Raw genomic sequence first — 18180 nt, 5'->3', positions numbered from 1 at the left:
ATTTGTGTCATAACATGCAGGTGAGATTGGCGTAAGAAACTCTTTTCTTCATCTTTTCTGCAAATCCCCTTCATCCCTTCCTGCTCCTGGATCCCAGGCTGTTATCCAGAATTCCCCACAGCTGCTGGAGCTGTGGCTGTGAGCAAACAGGGTGGCAGTGGGGTGTAACTGGACATTTTGGGACAAACCTGTGACAGCTGTCAGGGTTGGCTCCTCGAGTGGAGTTTCCTTTGGGAGGGGCAGAGCAGCAGCAGAACAGCTCCTGGGAAGGGGGCTGCACCCACAGGGAAGGGAATTCCTCTCACTGGTAAATTGCCAGGAATGCTTCACATGTGTCCGGGTTTTCCCCGGGATAGGAATCACCTTCAGGCTTGTCTTTGGTGTCTGAACAAAGTCTCTGTGGCAGCAGTGCCTGCTCTCCCTGCTGAGCTGCAAAGAGCTTTCTTTAGCCCATGGATTTCTGCTCTGCACCAGCTCTGCTGCCAAGTTCTGCCTCTCTCAACAAGTTATTTTATCTATGTGAGCACAGTGGTTAATGCCACTATCTTTGGACTTTCAGGGAGGACAGAGCGATGTCCAAGCTCTTTCACCAGTCCCAGTTGGAACCAAATAAATCTTTCCTCAGATGTAAACAGCCTTGGTCTGGGGAAGGATTTCTGTTGGTTTGTGCCAGGGGCAAATCTTGATTGGGGAATTATTATTTGGAAGCAGAACCTGGCAGTGTAATAGGCTAAACAGGCTTTGACATTGTCCTGGTGCCTGCGTTGTCCTTGCTCTGGGTGCTGATCCTCCCTCTGGCTCTGAAAGTAATTTCCCTCTGTTTCCATTTCTATATTGATAAGAAAACTTCATTTTTGAATCCCTGTGTGTGTGCACCTGTAAATTCAGATTTGTGTTTAAACATTTCAAACGAGCCTGCAGACCTGAGCAGTGACTGCTCCCTTCTCCATCCCTTCCAAGGAGTGCAAGGTGGGCAGGAACCTGGACATTGTCTGTTGTAAGCACAAACATTGTTCTACAGCTCATCATCTAATCTATGACAGAATCTCAGAGTGGCTGTGTTGGAAGGGACCTTAAAGCTCATCTCACCCCCCCCTGCCATGGCCAGGGACACCTTCCACCAGACCAGGATTCTCCAAGCCCCACCCAGCCTGGCATTAAAGTTATATTATTAAATATAAATATTATTAAATATATTTTATAGTATTATTATATTATTGTAATAATATAAATATACTACTTATATTATTAAAATATATTTTAAATATTACTTAACATATTATTTAATATATTATTTTATATTAATATTTTACATTATGTTAATATCATTAAATATATTTTAAAATTATATTTAAAATATTATATTATATATTATTAATTATATTCTATATATTATATAAATGTATTATTATATTATATAAATTATAAATATTATATAATATATAATACAGAATATATAATATAGAATATAGAATATAGAATATATAGTATATAATATGTAATATATAATATGTAATATATAATATAATAATAATAATATGTTAGAATACAGAATATATAATATAGAATATATAATATATAGTATATAATATGTAATATATAATATGTAATATAATAATAATAATATGTATTATATGATTAAATATATTTTAAAATGAACTGTGCCTATCCTGGTTTTGGTCCTTGCCTGGCTGGGCTGCAAGAAAATGTGTTCAATTCCCTTACCCCTACCTGTCACAATTGTTTAAGTGAAATCTTAATGCTCTGTTGGACAAATTCATTTCAGCCAGAATTATTCACATAATTTTTCATAGGCAGGAGCTTTTTCAGAGATGCAATATGTTGGAGAACAGGTGAAATATGCTCTATTTTCAGTTTGTATCTGCAAAAATCCCTGCTTGCCAAGCCTGGGCCCATTCATCTGCTGCTTTTTCTGAGTTCCCATTTGTCATTCAGCGTGAAGGCAGAGAGTGGGAGTTTTTGTGACCCCCCATTTCTGAAAGTCAGCATGCTCATGATAATCTCTGCAGTAAACCAACTGCATTTGCATGGTGAAGGACACCAGGCAGCTCTGAGCATTCCTGCCCTGGGGGAGATGTCCTGATATGCTAAAATCCAGCTCCTGGAAAAGGACTGTCCAGTGGAAAGGGAAGCACTGACCCTTTAGCTGCAGCATCTGATCTGGGGGATAAATTTTTGATAGGTGGTCAGTCCCAGGAAAAAGCAATGTAGTATGTACAGTGAATAGAAATGTATAGGGTTCAGGGGAATACTGGTTTTTCACTGGGCTCTAGTATTTAAGCTCATTTTTAAACTTTATATATCTATTTTTTTTTCCCCAGGAGAGAGCAAACTCTCATTTTCTGATCCCTTTACAGCTGCTTTTAGTTTCCCCTGCAGGAGAATGAGGATGCTTTGGGGAGGCAGTGAGAGCAGAGGAAGCTGACCTGTATTCCCTGCACAGCTGTGTTTGCATTCCCTGCACAGTTCCCACAGCCCTGTGGCAGCTCAGGGTTCCACAGGTGTAACCTGCAGCCAGAGGAATGGGGGTTATCTACCCTAATAACAACAGCTCTGAGCAGATCTGGCTGAAATTGTGTCAGACCTGCTGCAAGGAGAGCCAATCCCATGGCCCGGGTCCCACCAGGGAAATTCCACAATTCCACCTTGCAAAGGAGAATGGGTGCCTGTTCTTGTGCCAATGCCTGGATGGTTAATGAGCCCTCCCTTTAACAGTGTGTGTTTAGCAGGACAGCACTAAAGGCTTCAGTAGTCCCCGTCATTTCCAGCATTCCCTGGGACACTGCCCCTTGCAGCAGCTCTGGTTCCTCACACACTCCCTGAGAGCCTCTCTGGTGTCCCCTCTCTCTGAGTCCCCTGCAGCTCACACATGGCCAATGCCTTTGGGCCATTTCCCTCCTTGGTTTGGCTTTTCCCCAGCTCAGAGATTCCCTGTGGGCCTTCAGCTCTCTGGCTCATGTAGGGCAGGAACAAGCATCCCTGTGAGAGCTCTTGGGGCTGAAAAATCCACTGTGCTTCACTGAGTGACAGCTGTGCTCTGCAGAGATATCTATTTAATTCTGCTTTACGGTTCCTGTGTTTTCCAGCACCATTTCAGTGTTACTTATTCCTTCTGGGGAAGGGGGGCTCCAAGTTCCTCTTCCCTGCTGGAACGTGGCTTCCACCCTGAGCTGTGTGTGTTCTGTACTTGGTGCTGCACGAGATACAGGTATGGAAAATGCAGCTAAAAATGCTGCTTTCCCAGAAATCTTTCGTGTATTGGAACGCCAGAATGGTTTGGGTTGGAAGGGACTTTGAATGTCATCTGATCCCACCCCTGCCATGGACAGGGACACCTCCCACTGTCCCAGGCTGCTCCCAGCCCTGCCCAGCCTGGCCTTGGGCACTGCCAGGGATCCAGGGGCAGCCACAGCTGCTCTGGGCACCCTGTGCCAGGGCCTGCCCACCCTCACAGGGAACAATTCCTAATTCCCAATATCCCATCCATCCCTGCCCTCTGGCACTGGGAGCCATTCCCTGTGTCCTGTCCCTCCATCCCTTGTCCCCAGTCCCTCTCCAGCTCTCCTGGAGCCCCTTCAGGCCCTGCAAGGTTGATGTTGTTTTCCCTCAGCACCCATTTCTCAGAAACCCATTTTTCATTTCAGGGCTCTTCCTTCCTCCCCAGCCCCTCCATCACAAGATTCCTCAGCTGAGGGTTGCATGGGAGGGTTAATGTTTTCCTTCATCTAGGCTGACATGGAGCAAAAAGCTTTCCCCCCCCACTCCAGCTCCTGGGGAGCCTTTGGAAATGAAGGCTGCAAATCACATTAGATTGTATTTCACTAAAGGTTTTCTCTGTCCTAGAAAACTCCTGCCTCCTCCTGAAATACACTCAGCTTAAGAAGAGACTAATATATTTACTCTAACTGTGCTCAGTCTAGGAATAATTTTGCTGTAGAGATTAAATTTTTATATCATCTTGAAGAAAACCAACTCCTGCCAGTCCCCAGGGATCCCCTGTCTGGCTGTTCCAGCAGGAGGGGCTCAGATCTTGGCAGCCCCACGTGGTGTCTTGCTTTTTCTTTTACCTTCTATTCCTGCAGTGCAATAGCAATATATTCCATTTGTTCCAAAGTTCAGAATTTTAGGAGATTCTGAAAAAAAAAAAAATCCTGTTTTAGCTTTGGGTGAATGTGGTTTTGGGATGAGTGAAGCTTGTGGCTGCTCAGAACTCTGATCTGCACCAACACCTCATCTCCATGCAGCCCATTCCCACCTCCCGAGCTTGCAGAATTCCCCAGGGGCTGAATCCACTCGAAAAGATGAAGATTTTTGTGGGATTAGTGCTGTTTATCACCACAGGTAGGCTGGGGCAGGCATCAGGAGAGACTTTCTGGCAGAGGTTCAGCACTTCTGCTTTGTGCCTGCCCAGAAGGATAAAGGATATGCTCTGTGACTTGGGATCAGTCCTGACTCTTTGCTTTCAACCTTTTCTTTGGGAAAATGAGCTGATGGCACCGTGCTCCTTCCCTTTTTGGCTCATGCTGTCTCTGTGTGTCACTTCTGGCCCTTCCAGGCCAATTCCAAGCAGGTTTCATGGAATCCCAGAATATCCTGAGCAGCCACATGGGCTGGGCTCAGGGTAATTCCTGAAGTCACAGCAAAGGCACCCCAAATTCCCAGAAAGGTGCCCAAAATGTGGTGAATAAAAGCCAATGAATGGATTGACTGGATGAGGATGTGCTGTCACCATTTGTGTTCAGTTCTGCCCCTCCTGAGGCACCTTCTCAGCCAGCTGGAAACAAATTCCTTCCTCTTCTGTTTGGACATGAATTGTCTTCTTTAACAAATGTTCTTGATTCTTCTTGGAGTTCCACACAGCAGAGTGACATTCCTGAGCCCTCCCAACAGCCTGGGCTGGAGACGAAATGCTGAACCAGCTCAGGGACAGACAGGGGACCCTGCCAGGCACACCCCACCTGGCAATCTGCATCTCCATGACTCTCCCTGCAGGGCACGATGGAGGGCTCATGGTGTGCCCTGCCCAACACAAATTGATCCATTTGATTGATTTCTTTGGTTAGATGATGTTGGTTTATCAGCATTTACCAACTTAAAGCAGTAGAAAGACAGAACGTGCAGAAATGAGCTGAGAGAAATGAGTGCTGGGATCTGTCCCCCAGCTGGCATGGCCTCAGGGGTTGGTGGTGTTCTGAGCACTATGGGAGGTTCCTCACTTCAAATTCCAGCTCCTGTGCTGTGCTTGGGAGCACAGTTCCTTACCTGAGCCAGAGCTAAGGACCTCTGGAGACTGGCTGGGATCCTGTGGGATGGATTGGTTTTGGAGGGATCATCCTTCCCTGCTGGTTACAGTGTGCAGCTCTGAGACAAGCACTGCCTTGGTGTCTGAGTTCATGATTTGTTGGTAATAACCTGAGCTTGTGATTTTAAAGCCTGCTTCCAACAGAGCCAGGTGCTGGGATGTCCATGGCTCCCACATCCCACTAGGTGTCTGTCACAAACATCTTTTATGGAAAATCCTTTCCTTAGGATTTTTCCTCCTGAGAAGCTGGGAGGCCTCAGGAACAAAATGTAAACATTGATTATCTGCTGCTGTGGAATGCAACAGGTGCATCTGGGATTGGGCTCATGTGGTTGTTTCTAATTAATGGCCAATCACAGTCAGCTGGCTTGGACTCTCCGACACAGACACAAACCTTTTTTATCATTCCTTGCTATTCTGTTCTTAGCTTAGCTAGCCTTCTGATGAAATCCTTTCTTCTATTCTTTTAGTATAGTTTTAATGTAATATATATAATAAAATAATAAATCAGCCTTCTGAAACATGGAGTCAGATCCTCGTCTCTTCCCTCATCCTCAGACCCCTGTGAACACTGTCACAAGTGTTCTCCATCCATGGAGCCTCTGCCCATCTCAGAAAGTCCCCATGTCCCTCCTCCCAGGTGTGTGGCTTCAAAGCACAGAAAGCAAAAGCACTGGGGCAGGGAGAAATGTGTTCAGATGAATCAAGAAAAGCAAAATTCAGCTTTAAAAGCAAACTGGGAGATGCTGAGCGTTCCTAGAATGGAACCACTTGGGGTTGGGAAGTTCATGGAGTGATCTGCTGAGCTTCTGCAGGCCACAAAGTGCCACCCATCCCATCCTTCCTGAGTGATCCCCTGGCTCCTGCTCAGCCTGGAGCTGGAAAGGCAGCCTGGATGTGTGAGCACAGCCCGGGGCTCCTGATTTGTTGTTATTGTCCTCAGATAAAATCCAGTTAAGCCCAGTGTGGTCAGAGGGGCTCTGATACAGCAGGGAAGGATGTTGAGAGTTTCCTTCTCAGAAGGAATACTAATATTAAATAATACTACACAGCAATGAAGATGATAATAATAATAGTAATAATAATCATTATTCTTCAAACTGTTCTTCCAACTGTGATTAACATTCACAGCTCATTTTTTCCCATCTCTCAATGCTACATTTTTGAGGGAAAAAAAATCCTTAAATCTGTGGGCAGGCAGGAATGTTTTGTCCAGGACAATGGAAGGCAGTGGTAGGTTTGGGAGCTGGACAAACCTCAAGGTTATTGTCCCTTCAGAAGCTTCAGAGGTAACAAAATCTGTCCTGTTCTCAGTCAGGGCTCTGACTTTGAAACAACAGGAATATACCCTGGTGTCTTTCAGTATAAAAAACCAAACAGACACAAAAGCAAACCAAAATCCATCATTATTATTTTTGTGTTTCTGACAAAAAGAGAGTGAATCTCTGCTAATGAAAAATATTAAAATTCCAGGTGTTCTGTCTAATAAATAATAACATGAGCATGGACTTGGCTTCCCACAGCCAACACCAAATCATCCATGGAGCTCTTTATGTGTAGCTCATTTTGAACTTTGCCTTTTTCCTTCAGCTATGCAGATATAAATAAATAATTCCCCTTGATAAGGGTCTGGGAACACTGTACTTTAAAAGATAAGAAAGGTTTGAGGGGAAATTGTTTTTAAATCCCTACCATTTGTATGCTGTTCACTGTTCACACTGAGCAAAAATTCATTCAGCTGGCACTTAACCAAGCCTGTTTTATTCCTGCTCTGTGTTCAACCTATCCTTCTCCTGGGGACATCTAACCTTCCATGTAATTACCTCTCTGAGAGTGGGAAGGAGGCCTGAATAACCTCCCCACCAACTCAATAAATGCACAGATCCTGGGACAGGTTATCAGGGGCAGGACTGGCAGGAGCAGTGTGCCTGAGCTGTGGAGAACTGCAACACTTGAGCCATTTTTATTCCGTTTATTGGGCCAAAGAAGGAGCATATGGAATGTCTGCAGAAAACCAACCCAAAACAGACAGGAACCCAAAACACCCGGGATTTTTAGAGTATTTCTTTTTCTTTGGGAGTTGGAAATAACAGCGATGGGTTTTACCAGGGATGGGTTTTACCAATGATGAGATTTACCAGGGATGGGTTTACTAATGATGGGTTTACCAATGATGGGTTTTACCAGTGGTGGGTTTTACCAGGGATAGGTTTAACCAAAAAAGAGTTTTACCAAAAATGTGTTTTTTACCAGGGATGGGGTTTACCAGGGATGGGTTTTACCAATGATGGGTTTTACCAATGATGGGTTTACCAATGATGGGTTTTACCAATGATGGGTTTTTACCAATGATGAGTTTTACCAATTATGGGTTTTACTAATGATGATTTTTACCAATTATGGGTTTTGCCAATACTACCAATAATGGATTTCACCAGGGATGGGTTTTACCAATGATGGGTTTTACCAGGGATGGGTTTCACCAGGGATGGGTTTTACTAATGATGGGTTTTACCAAGGATGAATTTCACCAGGGATGGGCATTACCAGGGATGGATTTCACCAGGGATGGGTTTACCAATGATGGGTTTTACAAGGGACAGGTTTAACCAAAAATGGGTTTTACCAAAAATGGTTTTTACCAAGGATAGATTTTACCAGGGATGAGTTTTACCAATGATGGGTTTTACCAATGATGAGATTTACCAGGGATGGGTTTTACCAGTGATTCATTTTACCAGGGATGGGTTTTATGAATTATGAGATTTACCAGTGATGGATTTTACCAAAAATGGGTTTTACCAGGGGTGGGTTTTACCAAAAATGGGTTTTACCAGGGCACGCAATGATGGTTTTACCAATGATGAGTTTTACTAATGATGATTTTTACCAATTATGGGTTTTATCAATAATTCAAATAATTTATTTCACCAGGGATGGGTTTTACCAGGGATGGATTTCACCAGGGATGGGTTTTACTAATGATGGGTTTTACCAAGGATGGATTTTACTAGCGATGTTGTTTTTGTTTTCCCCCCAGGTCTCTCCAAGTCCCTTGGTCTCATTGAGGGCTATGGTGGCCGTGGCAAGGGTGGCCTCCCAGCCACCCTGTCCCCTGAGGAGGAGGAGAAAGCCAAGGGACCCCATGAGAAGTATGGCTACAACTCCTACCTCAGTGAGAAGATCTCCCTGGACCGTTCCATCCCGGATTATCGCCCCACCAAGTGAGTGCCAGGGGCTCCAGCAGGGAATTTTTGTGTTCAGGTGTCACCCAGAGCCATGAGTGCTGGGGCTTTCCCAGTCAGGTTTGGAGCTGCTGGCTCTTCCCTCGTTGTTCCCAGGGCCCTGTGATGAGAAAGGGGTGGCTGGGCTGGAATGAGCTCATGGAGTCACAGAACCACTGATGCTGTAAAACCCTCAAAGGTTGTTGAGTCCAACCATTCCCCAGCACTGCCAAGGCCACCACTGACTGTGTCCTCAAGTGCCACATCAGCAGAGCTTTTAAACCTCTGCAGGGATGGGGATGCACTGCCCTGGGTCTGACCACCCTTTTTGTCAGGAAATAATTCCTAACATCCAACCTAAACCTCCCCTGGCACAACTTGAGGCTTGTCCTGTCTGTTGGTACCTGGGAGAAGAAACTGATCCCCCACCTGGCCCCACCTTGGTTCCAGGTAGTTGGAGAGAGTGAGAGAGTTCACCAAGATGATTTATCAGGGTTAAAAAGTGAATTTCTTCCCAGTCTGTCTCTGTTTTCCTAAAGCAGTCCGTGGTTTTGTGTGGAAGTGATGCCATCAGAAGCTCAGCTCTGTTTTCACTGAGGTTTTGGTGTTTAATACCCTGTAAAAGTGTGATGAAATTCTTCCTCCTTCCCTCCTTGTCAGCTCCTTCATGCCCCTGCAGGATCTCCAGGGCTCCTTCATGTCCCTGCAGGATCTCCTCAGGCTCCTCCCAGCACAGGGATCCTCCAGGGACACTCTGGGATCTCCCACTGGAGATCCGGGCCTTTAAAGGGAGTTTCTACAGGCAATATCTTTCCTGTCCTTTTTTGATTGAGCTCTTAAGGTGCTGGTGATGTTCACCTGCCAAGCAGCACAGGAGAACAGCCTTTAGAAGAGGTGACACATCATTTTGTTAAGAGGATGAGGAAAGACACGCTGCAGGTTTATCTTTGTGAAGGTTAATTTTAGATATGGCTGCCAGAGTGTTCCTCAAAATAGGAAGGTGTCAGTTTGTCCTGGCCTGGAGTGAAATCCCTGATAAAAAAATGAGCTGAGAGAGGTTTGGATTGTGAAAGATCCGTGTCCAATGCCTGTGTCATTGGGGCAGTGACAAAGGTGTTGCCTGGCATCTGCAGAGCATTGAAAACTGTACAGCAGGGATGGAGCTCTGTGGGGCAGGAGGTGGCAGATTGTCCAGGCTGGGGCAGCTCTTGTTCCCTGTGTCCCCAAAGCTCCAGATTGTCCAGGCTGGGGCAGCTCTTGTTCCCCCTGTCCCCAGAGCTCCAGATTGTCCAGGCTGGGGCAGCTCTTGTTCCCCCTGTTCCCAAAGCTCCAGATTGTCCAGGCTGGGGCAGCTCTTGTTCCCCCTGTCCCCAAAGCTCCAGATTGTCCAGGCTGGGGCAGCTCTTGTTCCCCCTGTCCCCAGAGCTCCAGATTGTCCAGGGGAACAGAGGCAGCTCTTGTTCCTTCACCTCTCTGGGTGCTGCCTGAATTCCGAGCAGCCCCTTGGACCATCCAGGGCTGTCAAGCACTGACAACAGAAATCCCTGGATGAGTTTCCAAAGGAATGGAGCCCATTCTGCATTGTGCTGCTGCAGCTCCTCAGGCAGGCTGAATTGCAGGTACAAATTGCACCTTTGCCTCTGTGATATGCAAATCCCAGCACAATGCTGGATCCTTGGAGCGAGACCTTCCCCAGCACTTACCTGGGGCTGAGCTGCTGATTTCCATTTCTCATCCCCAGCTCTGACTTCCAGCAGAGCCAGCGTTACTTGGCGAGAATTAATTTGAGAAGTAATGTTTCTCTTCAGATTTGGGGGGAAGAAAAGGATTAATTCTGACATTTTCAGCCTTGCATTGTATTTTTCCTCAGTTCCACTATCCATCATTCCGTGGGAGAGAGGGGGAGAGGACAGGGCACAGCATTCAAAATGCTCAGTTTGGAGCTGGGCTGAGATTTGGGAGGGAATTTGTGCAGCTGCACAACTCAGTGCCTTTTATCTGTGTAAGAACTTCAGGAGTACATTTTGTTTATTGGTTTTCTTTTTGTTTTGGGGATCAATTGGCTTGATATTGTAAGAGAACAATTGGTCTGTGTGTAATAAGCTGGAGTTTGCAGGAGAATTTGGAAAGTTTCACCTCTTCCTACCTCTGGCTTCAAGGTTCCCTCGCTATTTAGTGCATAAAGTTTTATGGCTGATTTTATGAAGGGTTGAACACAAACCATTTAAGTCAAGTATCCTGGTCTCTGATTAAAATAGATTCAAGTCAAGGGAAATTAGCCTAAATGGCTTTGAAATTGCAGCATTAGTGGGGAAAAACTGTTGAAAACCCTCCAGCTGATAAGCATTACAAAGCATGTAGTGGTTTTAAATATAATAGTGAAGCTGTGTGGTTCAGCTAAAGGCTGCAGAGTGTCTGGAATGCCAATGGACTGGCACTGGGCCTGGCACAGGCTGGCACTCCCCAGCCTTTCCTCTCAGTTTTCCCTGTTTTTAAGGAAAGATTCATGTGGTCAAGTGTCAGTGCCCTGAGTGCTGAGCAAAGCTGCATCAGAGCTCTGAGGCCTTTCCCTGCTCCTTTCTTGTGCCTGGGGCCAAAGGGAAGCGGAGCAAGGGGAGTTGTGGGGAAGTTTTGCACATTTTGTGTATATTTTTGTGTCTCCAGGCTGCCTGCACCTCGTGGTCAGCCGCACTGAGGGTTCAGGGACTCAGATATCCCTGCTCCAAGGGGTTTCAGGAGCTGTTGGTGAGGAGGAGCCAGTCCAGCTCACAGCTCAGGGCCTCTCAGTCCTGCCCAGAGGCACAGAAAGGAGGGAGTTTCCCAGGGAGAGTGGTCCCAGAGGTGTGAGGATGATGTTCAGGAGAAGGTGAGGTCTTTCCCAGCACCAGGAGCTGTGGCAGAATACCTTGCTTGCCCTGATCTGGGGAATTGTGGTGTTACTTTCTGATAGTTTGGATTATCATCTTTGCTTTAGTTGAGCTATTTCCTTCTCCTTTCCCTTTCTCCTTTCCCTTTTCCCCTTCCTCTTCCTCCTCTCCCCTTTCCCCCTTTCCTTTTTCTTTTTCCCTTCTCCCCTTTCCTATTCCACTTCCCTTATCCCTTCCCTCTTCTCCCTCTTCCCCTTCCCCATCACCCTTTCCTTCTTTCCCTTTTGCTTTTTTTACTTCCCCTTCCCTTCTCCTCTTTCCCCTTTCCTGTTCCCTTTTCCCTTCTCCTCTTTTCTTTTCCCTGTTCTCTTTTCCTTTCTTCTCCTTTCCCCTTCCCTGTTCCTTTTCCCTTCTCCTCTCTCCCCTTTCCTGTTCCCTTTTCCCTTTCTCCTCTCTTCCCTTTCCCCTTCCCTGTTCCCTTTTGCCTTCTCCTCTCTCCCCTTTCCTGTTCCCTTTTCTCCTCTTTCCCCTTCCCTGTTCCCTTTTCCCCTCTCCTCTTTCCCCTTCCCTGTTCCCTTTTCTCCTCTCTCCTCTCTCCCCGTCCCCATTCCCCTTTTCTGCTTTCCCCTTTCCCCATTGCTGCTGGGGCTGCTCCCCTGGGCTGGGAGGGGGAAACCCTTCCCTGCTGTTCCCCCCTGAGGGATTTGGGGCTGTCCTGGGCTCATTCCCAGAGGTCTGGGATGAGCTGTGTGGAGCTGGTTCCAAGCAGGAGCTGTGCCTACCCCGCCTGGAGCTCACCCTGAGCAGGAGAGGCTGTGCTAGCTGTGCATGAGACTTTGCAGTGAACCAATTCACAGATTCCAGCTGGGAAAGCTCTTCCTTGGGCTAAAACAGGCAGGAGTGGTGCTTTGGGGTGAGTTATTCCAGAACCTGCTGCCAGGCAGTGCCATAGTGAGAAGGGCACTGGGAACACATGCCTAATCACGCTTGATTGGCTTTTTTGGCTTTAAGATGAGATTCCTGCATGTTCTGGAAAACAATCTCAGCTTCCAGATTGGAAGTACCCAAGGTGCTGCCTGCAGCCTGCAGGATTTCTACTCAAATCTTCACAAAAATGAGCTGGAGAGATTTTCTCAATTTTCTGCAAAATCCTCTGAAGGACAAGGCTGCTGTGTGAGTTTTATTGTTTATCCATTCCCAGCACTCGCTGCCTGCCTGGGGAGGATGGGGCTTTGGGAGATGTGTTGTTTTCTATATTGAAAGTGAAGCATATTTACATGGGATGCCAGGGCCTGCAAACATTCCCTGCTTGGATACAACATTTTATGCACCTCTGTTGTATCCTGTGATACAGGATTTAATGGGAACCTCTCCTATGTGTAGCCAGAAAATAAAATTGCTTTGTTAGATCAGCCTGCCTGTCCATCTTATCCACTATCTAATCTCTGATAGTGGAATTACCAGATGCTTCAGGTTGAAGAAATCATATTAAGGGAAACTATGAAATAATCTGCCCATCTGGTACATTCTGCCTCCCCCATTCTCTCCTTTCAATCCTATCCAACATAAATGTGGAGTTCTCATTATCTCTTTAAAAGTCTGTTCTTTTCTGGAATCCTGCTAAGCTCTGATTCAGTGGTATTTTATGGCATTATAGGATTAAGGGGTAGATTTAAGAGAAATAATACCCACAATTGTTAGGACTATTGGATCACTGGGTGCAGATGACACATCCCTGCTGCTGCAAATCTCCTGACAGCTGTTCTCAGGAGGGGAGCCCCGAGGTATTAAAGTGAAGAGCAAAGATGGTGTAAGAGATAAGCAACTCCCAGAGCCTGATTTCTCACAGGTTTTGAGGGGTTCCCAGCCTGGAGACACAACCCCTTCTCCTGCCTGCCTTGGGGTCCTGCACATGGTCAGGAGGTGCATGGAAAGGGACTTTGGACAAGGGGATGTAGTGACAGGATGAGGGGGAACGGCTTTAAAATGCCAGAGGGCAGGGATGGATGGGATATTGGGAGGGAATTCCTGCCTGTGAGGGTGGGGAGATACAGGAACAGGGTACCCAGGGAGGCTGTGGCTGCCCCTGGATCCCTGGGCCAGGTTGGATGGGCTTGGAGCAGCCTGGGACAGTGGGAGGTGTCCCTGCCACGGCAGGGCTGACACTGGATCAGCTTTAAGGTCCCTTCCAACCCAAACCCTTCTGGGATCCTCTGCTGGAGAAGGTTTGGAGGTGCTGGGAGCCTGATTTGCTGCTGTGCTCTCACAGCACCTGCTCTGTGTTTGCCCTGTGGGGAGGTGCCCCCATCACCTGCTGCTGAAGAGGGAACAGTTCCGTGTCCCTGCCTGGTGTGACTGTCCCTGTGGTGTTTGGCTGAGTCAGAGCCATCCCTGCAGCTCTCAGTGCCTGAATCACCCGTTTATTTCCGGAGCTGCCGCCGTGGGATTGCAGCACCAGCTGCCTTTGGCTGCTTTATTGCCAGGGACCTCATGCAGCAGCAAGCTGAGCCTTTCTTTGGGATGCACTGCAGAAGATGGAGAGCTTTGGCTTCTGGGTAGACTTTGGGTTGTTGTTTGACAGCTTAACTTAAAGAAACTAAATCAAGTTGTGATCAATTTTTATTTCAACTGGTTTTGTGTGGCTCTGTGGGCTCTCAGTGTGTCCCTGCTGGTGCTGGAGCACTTTGTGGGGTGGAGGGAGCCCCTGTTCCCCTTGGGGTCTCCCCCCATCCCTGGAGAGCCCCCCTCAGACTTAAGGATTGTGCAGGGCCCAAGAATTCCATTTTGGCTTGTTAATCACAGCAGAATGCATATTTGGATGGTGATGGATGTGGGTGTGACTGAGACACATCAGCACTGCCCAGGAGGATGCACCTGGAGGCTCTAATTGAGTCTCTGCCCATGAGACCCCTCCTGCCTTCCCATCTCTTGTGGTGGACCCCAAATCTCCTGCAGAGCCCCTGCTGGCCGTGGTTTGTGCCAGGGGCTCAGCCTGTGCCCTCTGATGGGAAGGTTCCATGTGCCATCACACTCATTTTCCTGTGAAAATGCAGAAATCTCTTCCACTGTGGGACTGACTGAGCTCCCTGGCTTTGCCCTTGTCTCAGATTTCTCTGGGACCAAGGCACTGAAATGAGGGATTTTCCCAACCCCTGCCACAGCCTGGGCAGGAGATGCCCCTGTCACTGCTCCATATCCCTCACCTCATTTCCTCCCCTCTAACAAAACCAAATGCCTTCTGCCTTCCCCCTGCCCACAGGACTGTGTTGGCTGTGGCAGAAGCGTCAGAGATGTGCAGATATCACAGTGTGAGAGCTCAGTGATGGCTTCCCAAGGATCTGGGCCATTCCTGAGCTCACATTTGTGCTGATGTGCCTGTCACTCGTGTCCTGCCCTGGGCTGCTCAGCCAGCCTTGATGAAGTGAGTCTGCAGAGAAGGACAACATTTAAGAAGACAAAACAAACTACTTGAATTATGAGAGTGATATTTGCTGGGAAATAGAGTTTCATGCCTGTTTATTTGTTGTGATTGCTGCTTATTGCAAACAAAGGAGGTCAGAAGAGCTCCTTCTCTCTTGCATGCACAATGTGCTACCACAGTCTCCAAAGGATGCTTTGGTTTGTTTCAATCCTACATCCAAACAACAGCCAGGAAAAGAGGCAGGATGTAGGGCTTTTTCTTCATCAAATAACTGAAGGGAAAACTAGAGAGGAATCAAGACAGTGGAAGAACGAAAAAAATTACTTTTTCAGATATGAAATTCCCTTTGAATTGCATGTGGGAGTGTATTAAAAGATCCTTACAGATCTAGGAGAAAGCCAGGACTGGTTGTGCACCTTCTCTCCTCATAGATGGTTGTGGGTTTGATCCACCATTGTATAAAAAACACTCCTGCTCTTGGCTTTTTATAGCTTCAGCCATAAAAAAAGGAAAAGTAATATTTTCCAGTACTTGGAAAGGTGCCACCTGAAAATTTTCTGGGAGAGCAAGTAGAGAAATCAAGCAGTGTCACAGCTCTGGCATGCAGGAGCTGTGCCTCAGAACAGGGCTCACCAAAGCCAGAGCAGGTTTGCAGCTCTGGGATGGATTGTTGGATATTTTCTGTCCATGTGTTGTTCTGTCCTGCCCAATCTGTCCCATCTCTGTGTGGCTCCAGGCAGTTTTAATCTGCCAGGCTGCAAAAAGTCATGGAAACCTCCTGAGCTGGAAGGGACCCAGCTCAGGAGAATGAGAATCACTGAGGCTGGAAAATCCCTCCCAGCCCATCCAGTCCAAGCTGTGCCTGATCCCCACCTTGTCCCCAGCCCACAGCTCTGAGTGCCACCTCCAGCCCTTCCCTGGGCACCTCCAGGGATGGGCACTCCAAACCTCCCTGGGCAGCCCCTGGCAGTGCTGAGCCCCCTTTCCATGGGGAGATTCCTGCTGCTGTCCCCCCTGAGCTGCCCTGGCCCAGCCTGAGGCCGTTCCCTCTGCTCCTGTCCCTGTTCCCTGGAGCACAGCCCGACCCCCCGGCTGTGCCCTCCTGTCAGGAGCTGTGCAGAGCCACAAGGGCCCCCTGAGCCTCCTCTGCTCCAGGCTGAGCCCCTGCCCAGCTCCCTCAGCTGCTCCTGGGGCTCCAGACCCTCCCCAGCTCCATTGCCTCCCCTGGACACCTCCAGCCCCTCAGGGTCTGTCTTGAAGCGAGGAGCAAAATCAGCCAGTGCAGCCCTGGCCGTGCTCAGACACCCCAACAACCCCAGCCTGGGCATCCCTGGGAGCAGTGTCCAAACACTCCTGGAGCTCTGGCAGCCTCAGGGCCGGGACCTTTCCCTGGGGAGCCTGGGCAGGAGTTGTGTCACCTCTGCACCCACCCAGATCCTGTGTCCCTGCAGGAGGGGCTGGGGAGGATGGTGGGAGTTGTTTTATGCAGGGGCTGCTGTCAGAAAAGATACCCTGGAATATCCTGACTGGAAGAAACCCCAAGGATCACCCAGTCCAGTCCTGGCCCAGCCCAGACACCCCACCAATCCCAGCCTGGGCATCTCTGGAGCTCCTGGAGCTCTGGCAGCCTTGGGTCTGTGCCCATTCCCTGGGCAGTGCCAGCACCCTCTGGGGGAAGAACCTTTCCTCAAATCCAGCCTGAGCTGCCCTGGCCCAGCCCCAGCTGTCCCTGTCCCAGGAGCAGGGATCAGAGCTGCCCCTCAGGAGGAGCTGCAGCCCAGCGAGGTCCTGCTGCTGTCACTCCAGGCTGTGCCCAGGCTGTCCCTCCCTGCTCTGAAGATCATTCCAAACCAGCTCCATTCAAAGTCAGGTTTTCATTTCTCCTGCACCCCCAGGGCCCTGAGCTCTGAGGAGCTGCTGCTGCTGCTCTGTGTGCCCTGTGCCCCTCCTGCCCTCCAGGGATGGGGCTGCAGCTTCTGCTGCCTTTGGGGTGATTTGCAGAGAGGAAAAAGCCTCTTTGCTGCTCCATTGCTTCCCCTGCACTAATACAAACCAGCAGGCTGTGGAATAAATTCCAGTATTGATCTTTATTCCTCAGTGTGTTTGGACATGCTGCTCCTGACTTCCAGCAATGCTTTTTCTTGAAAACTGGGCAAGCAAAGGCTCTAAAAGCACACTTTTCCAGCTGTGCTTTACATTTGTTGGTTATGATTTCAGCCCATTCCTGTGACCTGCAGGAGCAGCCTGGTTCCTGGGCCACACCAGGAGTTCCTTGGCCTCCCCCAGAGCTGGAGCTGCCAGACTCTCCGTGGAAATTTTAGGGGTTTGTGCTTTACATAGGGACACAGGACAACTTTTCCTTTCCCTTTTGAAGCAGAGATCTGGAGCACACTTTGGCAGCTTGTGTGGGGTCAGGAGTGTGTCAGAAGCCTTTGGTGCTTGAAGTCCCAATATCTTCTTTAAACCCAGTTAGGAAGAAAGTGTTTTGGGGAAAGCAGATGGAGTTGTTTAGTGTCTGTTAGAGAGTCTCTTATTTCCACTGTGCTGCTCAGTGTCACCTGCAAACGCTGTGACCATGGATTTATAGCACTGCACCTCGGGGTTCTTAATGCCATGCACTCCACTAATTGTCAATTTTCCCTTCCTGACTGCAAAGTTATTACCTGTTCTTGTAAGGTGGGAACATGGTGCTCCAGGGAAGGCTTCTGTGGCAGGAGTGTGCTATAAACCAGTTCCTAATGTAAACACAAGTATTAAATGATCACTTTGGCAGAGGATGGGATTAGTGTAATTTAACAACTTGCTTTTGTGCTCCTCTGAACTCCTCTGCTGAAAAATACCTGTGTTATCATAAATACTTCTGCCTAAACTGTGCTTATGAGAATGAATGAAGCAATTTAAGCTTTGGATACACTTCTCTCCAGCTGGCTTCCAAGGAAATCAGGGCTTGTGTGTTTGTTTGTGCCACCAGCCCGCTCCCCTGGACTGCCCAGAGCTTTCCTCTTCCAAACCAGCACACGCCCAGCCAGAGCAGGCAGAGGGGGAGTCAGGCTCTGCTGCTTTGTTTGACAGCCTTGCTCTTGCAGCCATTTGTGCACTTTTCCAGCAGGAAAATCCAAGAGCAAGCAATGACTTATTTTCTGTGTGTGTGTGAAAGAGCTGGGCATGGGCAGAGCTGGGTAAGTGGATGTGACACTCAGAATTGCTCTGGCTTTTATCTCCCTTAGATCTGTCTGAGCCTAATAACTTTATTACAAGAGCCTCTCACCAGAGTAAATTCCATTCTCTGCATTCTGTTTTTACAACTTTGCAGATGATTTCTTCTTAGGACTTGCCAAGTAATGT

At 48.0% G+C, this 18180-nt stretch overlaps 1 protein-coding gene across 1 annotated transcript in view; it reads left to right on the top strand.

The window, feature by feature from the left end:
• The window catches only part of GALNT17 (polypeptide N-acetylgalactosaminyltransferase 17), a 242225-nt gene that overhangs the window by 51479 nt on the left and 172566 nt on the right, over window positions 1-18180 (top strand). The window contains exon 2 of the mRNA XM_063174223.1: window positions 8364-8547. Coding sequence (XP_063030293.1) covers window positions 8364-8547 — 184 coding nt within the window. The remainder of the gene's footprint in view (window positions 1-8363; window positions 8548-18180) is intronic.

The sequence above is a fragment of the Melospiza melodia genome, chromosome 21, assembly GCF_035770615.1.
Source record: "Melospiza melodia melodia isolate bMelMel2 chromosome 21, bMelMel2.pri, whole genome shotgun sequence".
Taxonomy (NCBI): domain Eukaryota; kingdom Metazoa; phylum Chordata; class Aves; order Passeriformes; family Passerellidae; genus Melospiza; species Melospiza melodia.
The sequence above is the reverse complement of the archived record's forward strand: the minus strand, read 5'-3'. Positions and strand labels throughout refer to the sequence as shown.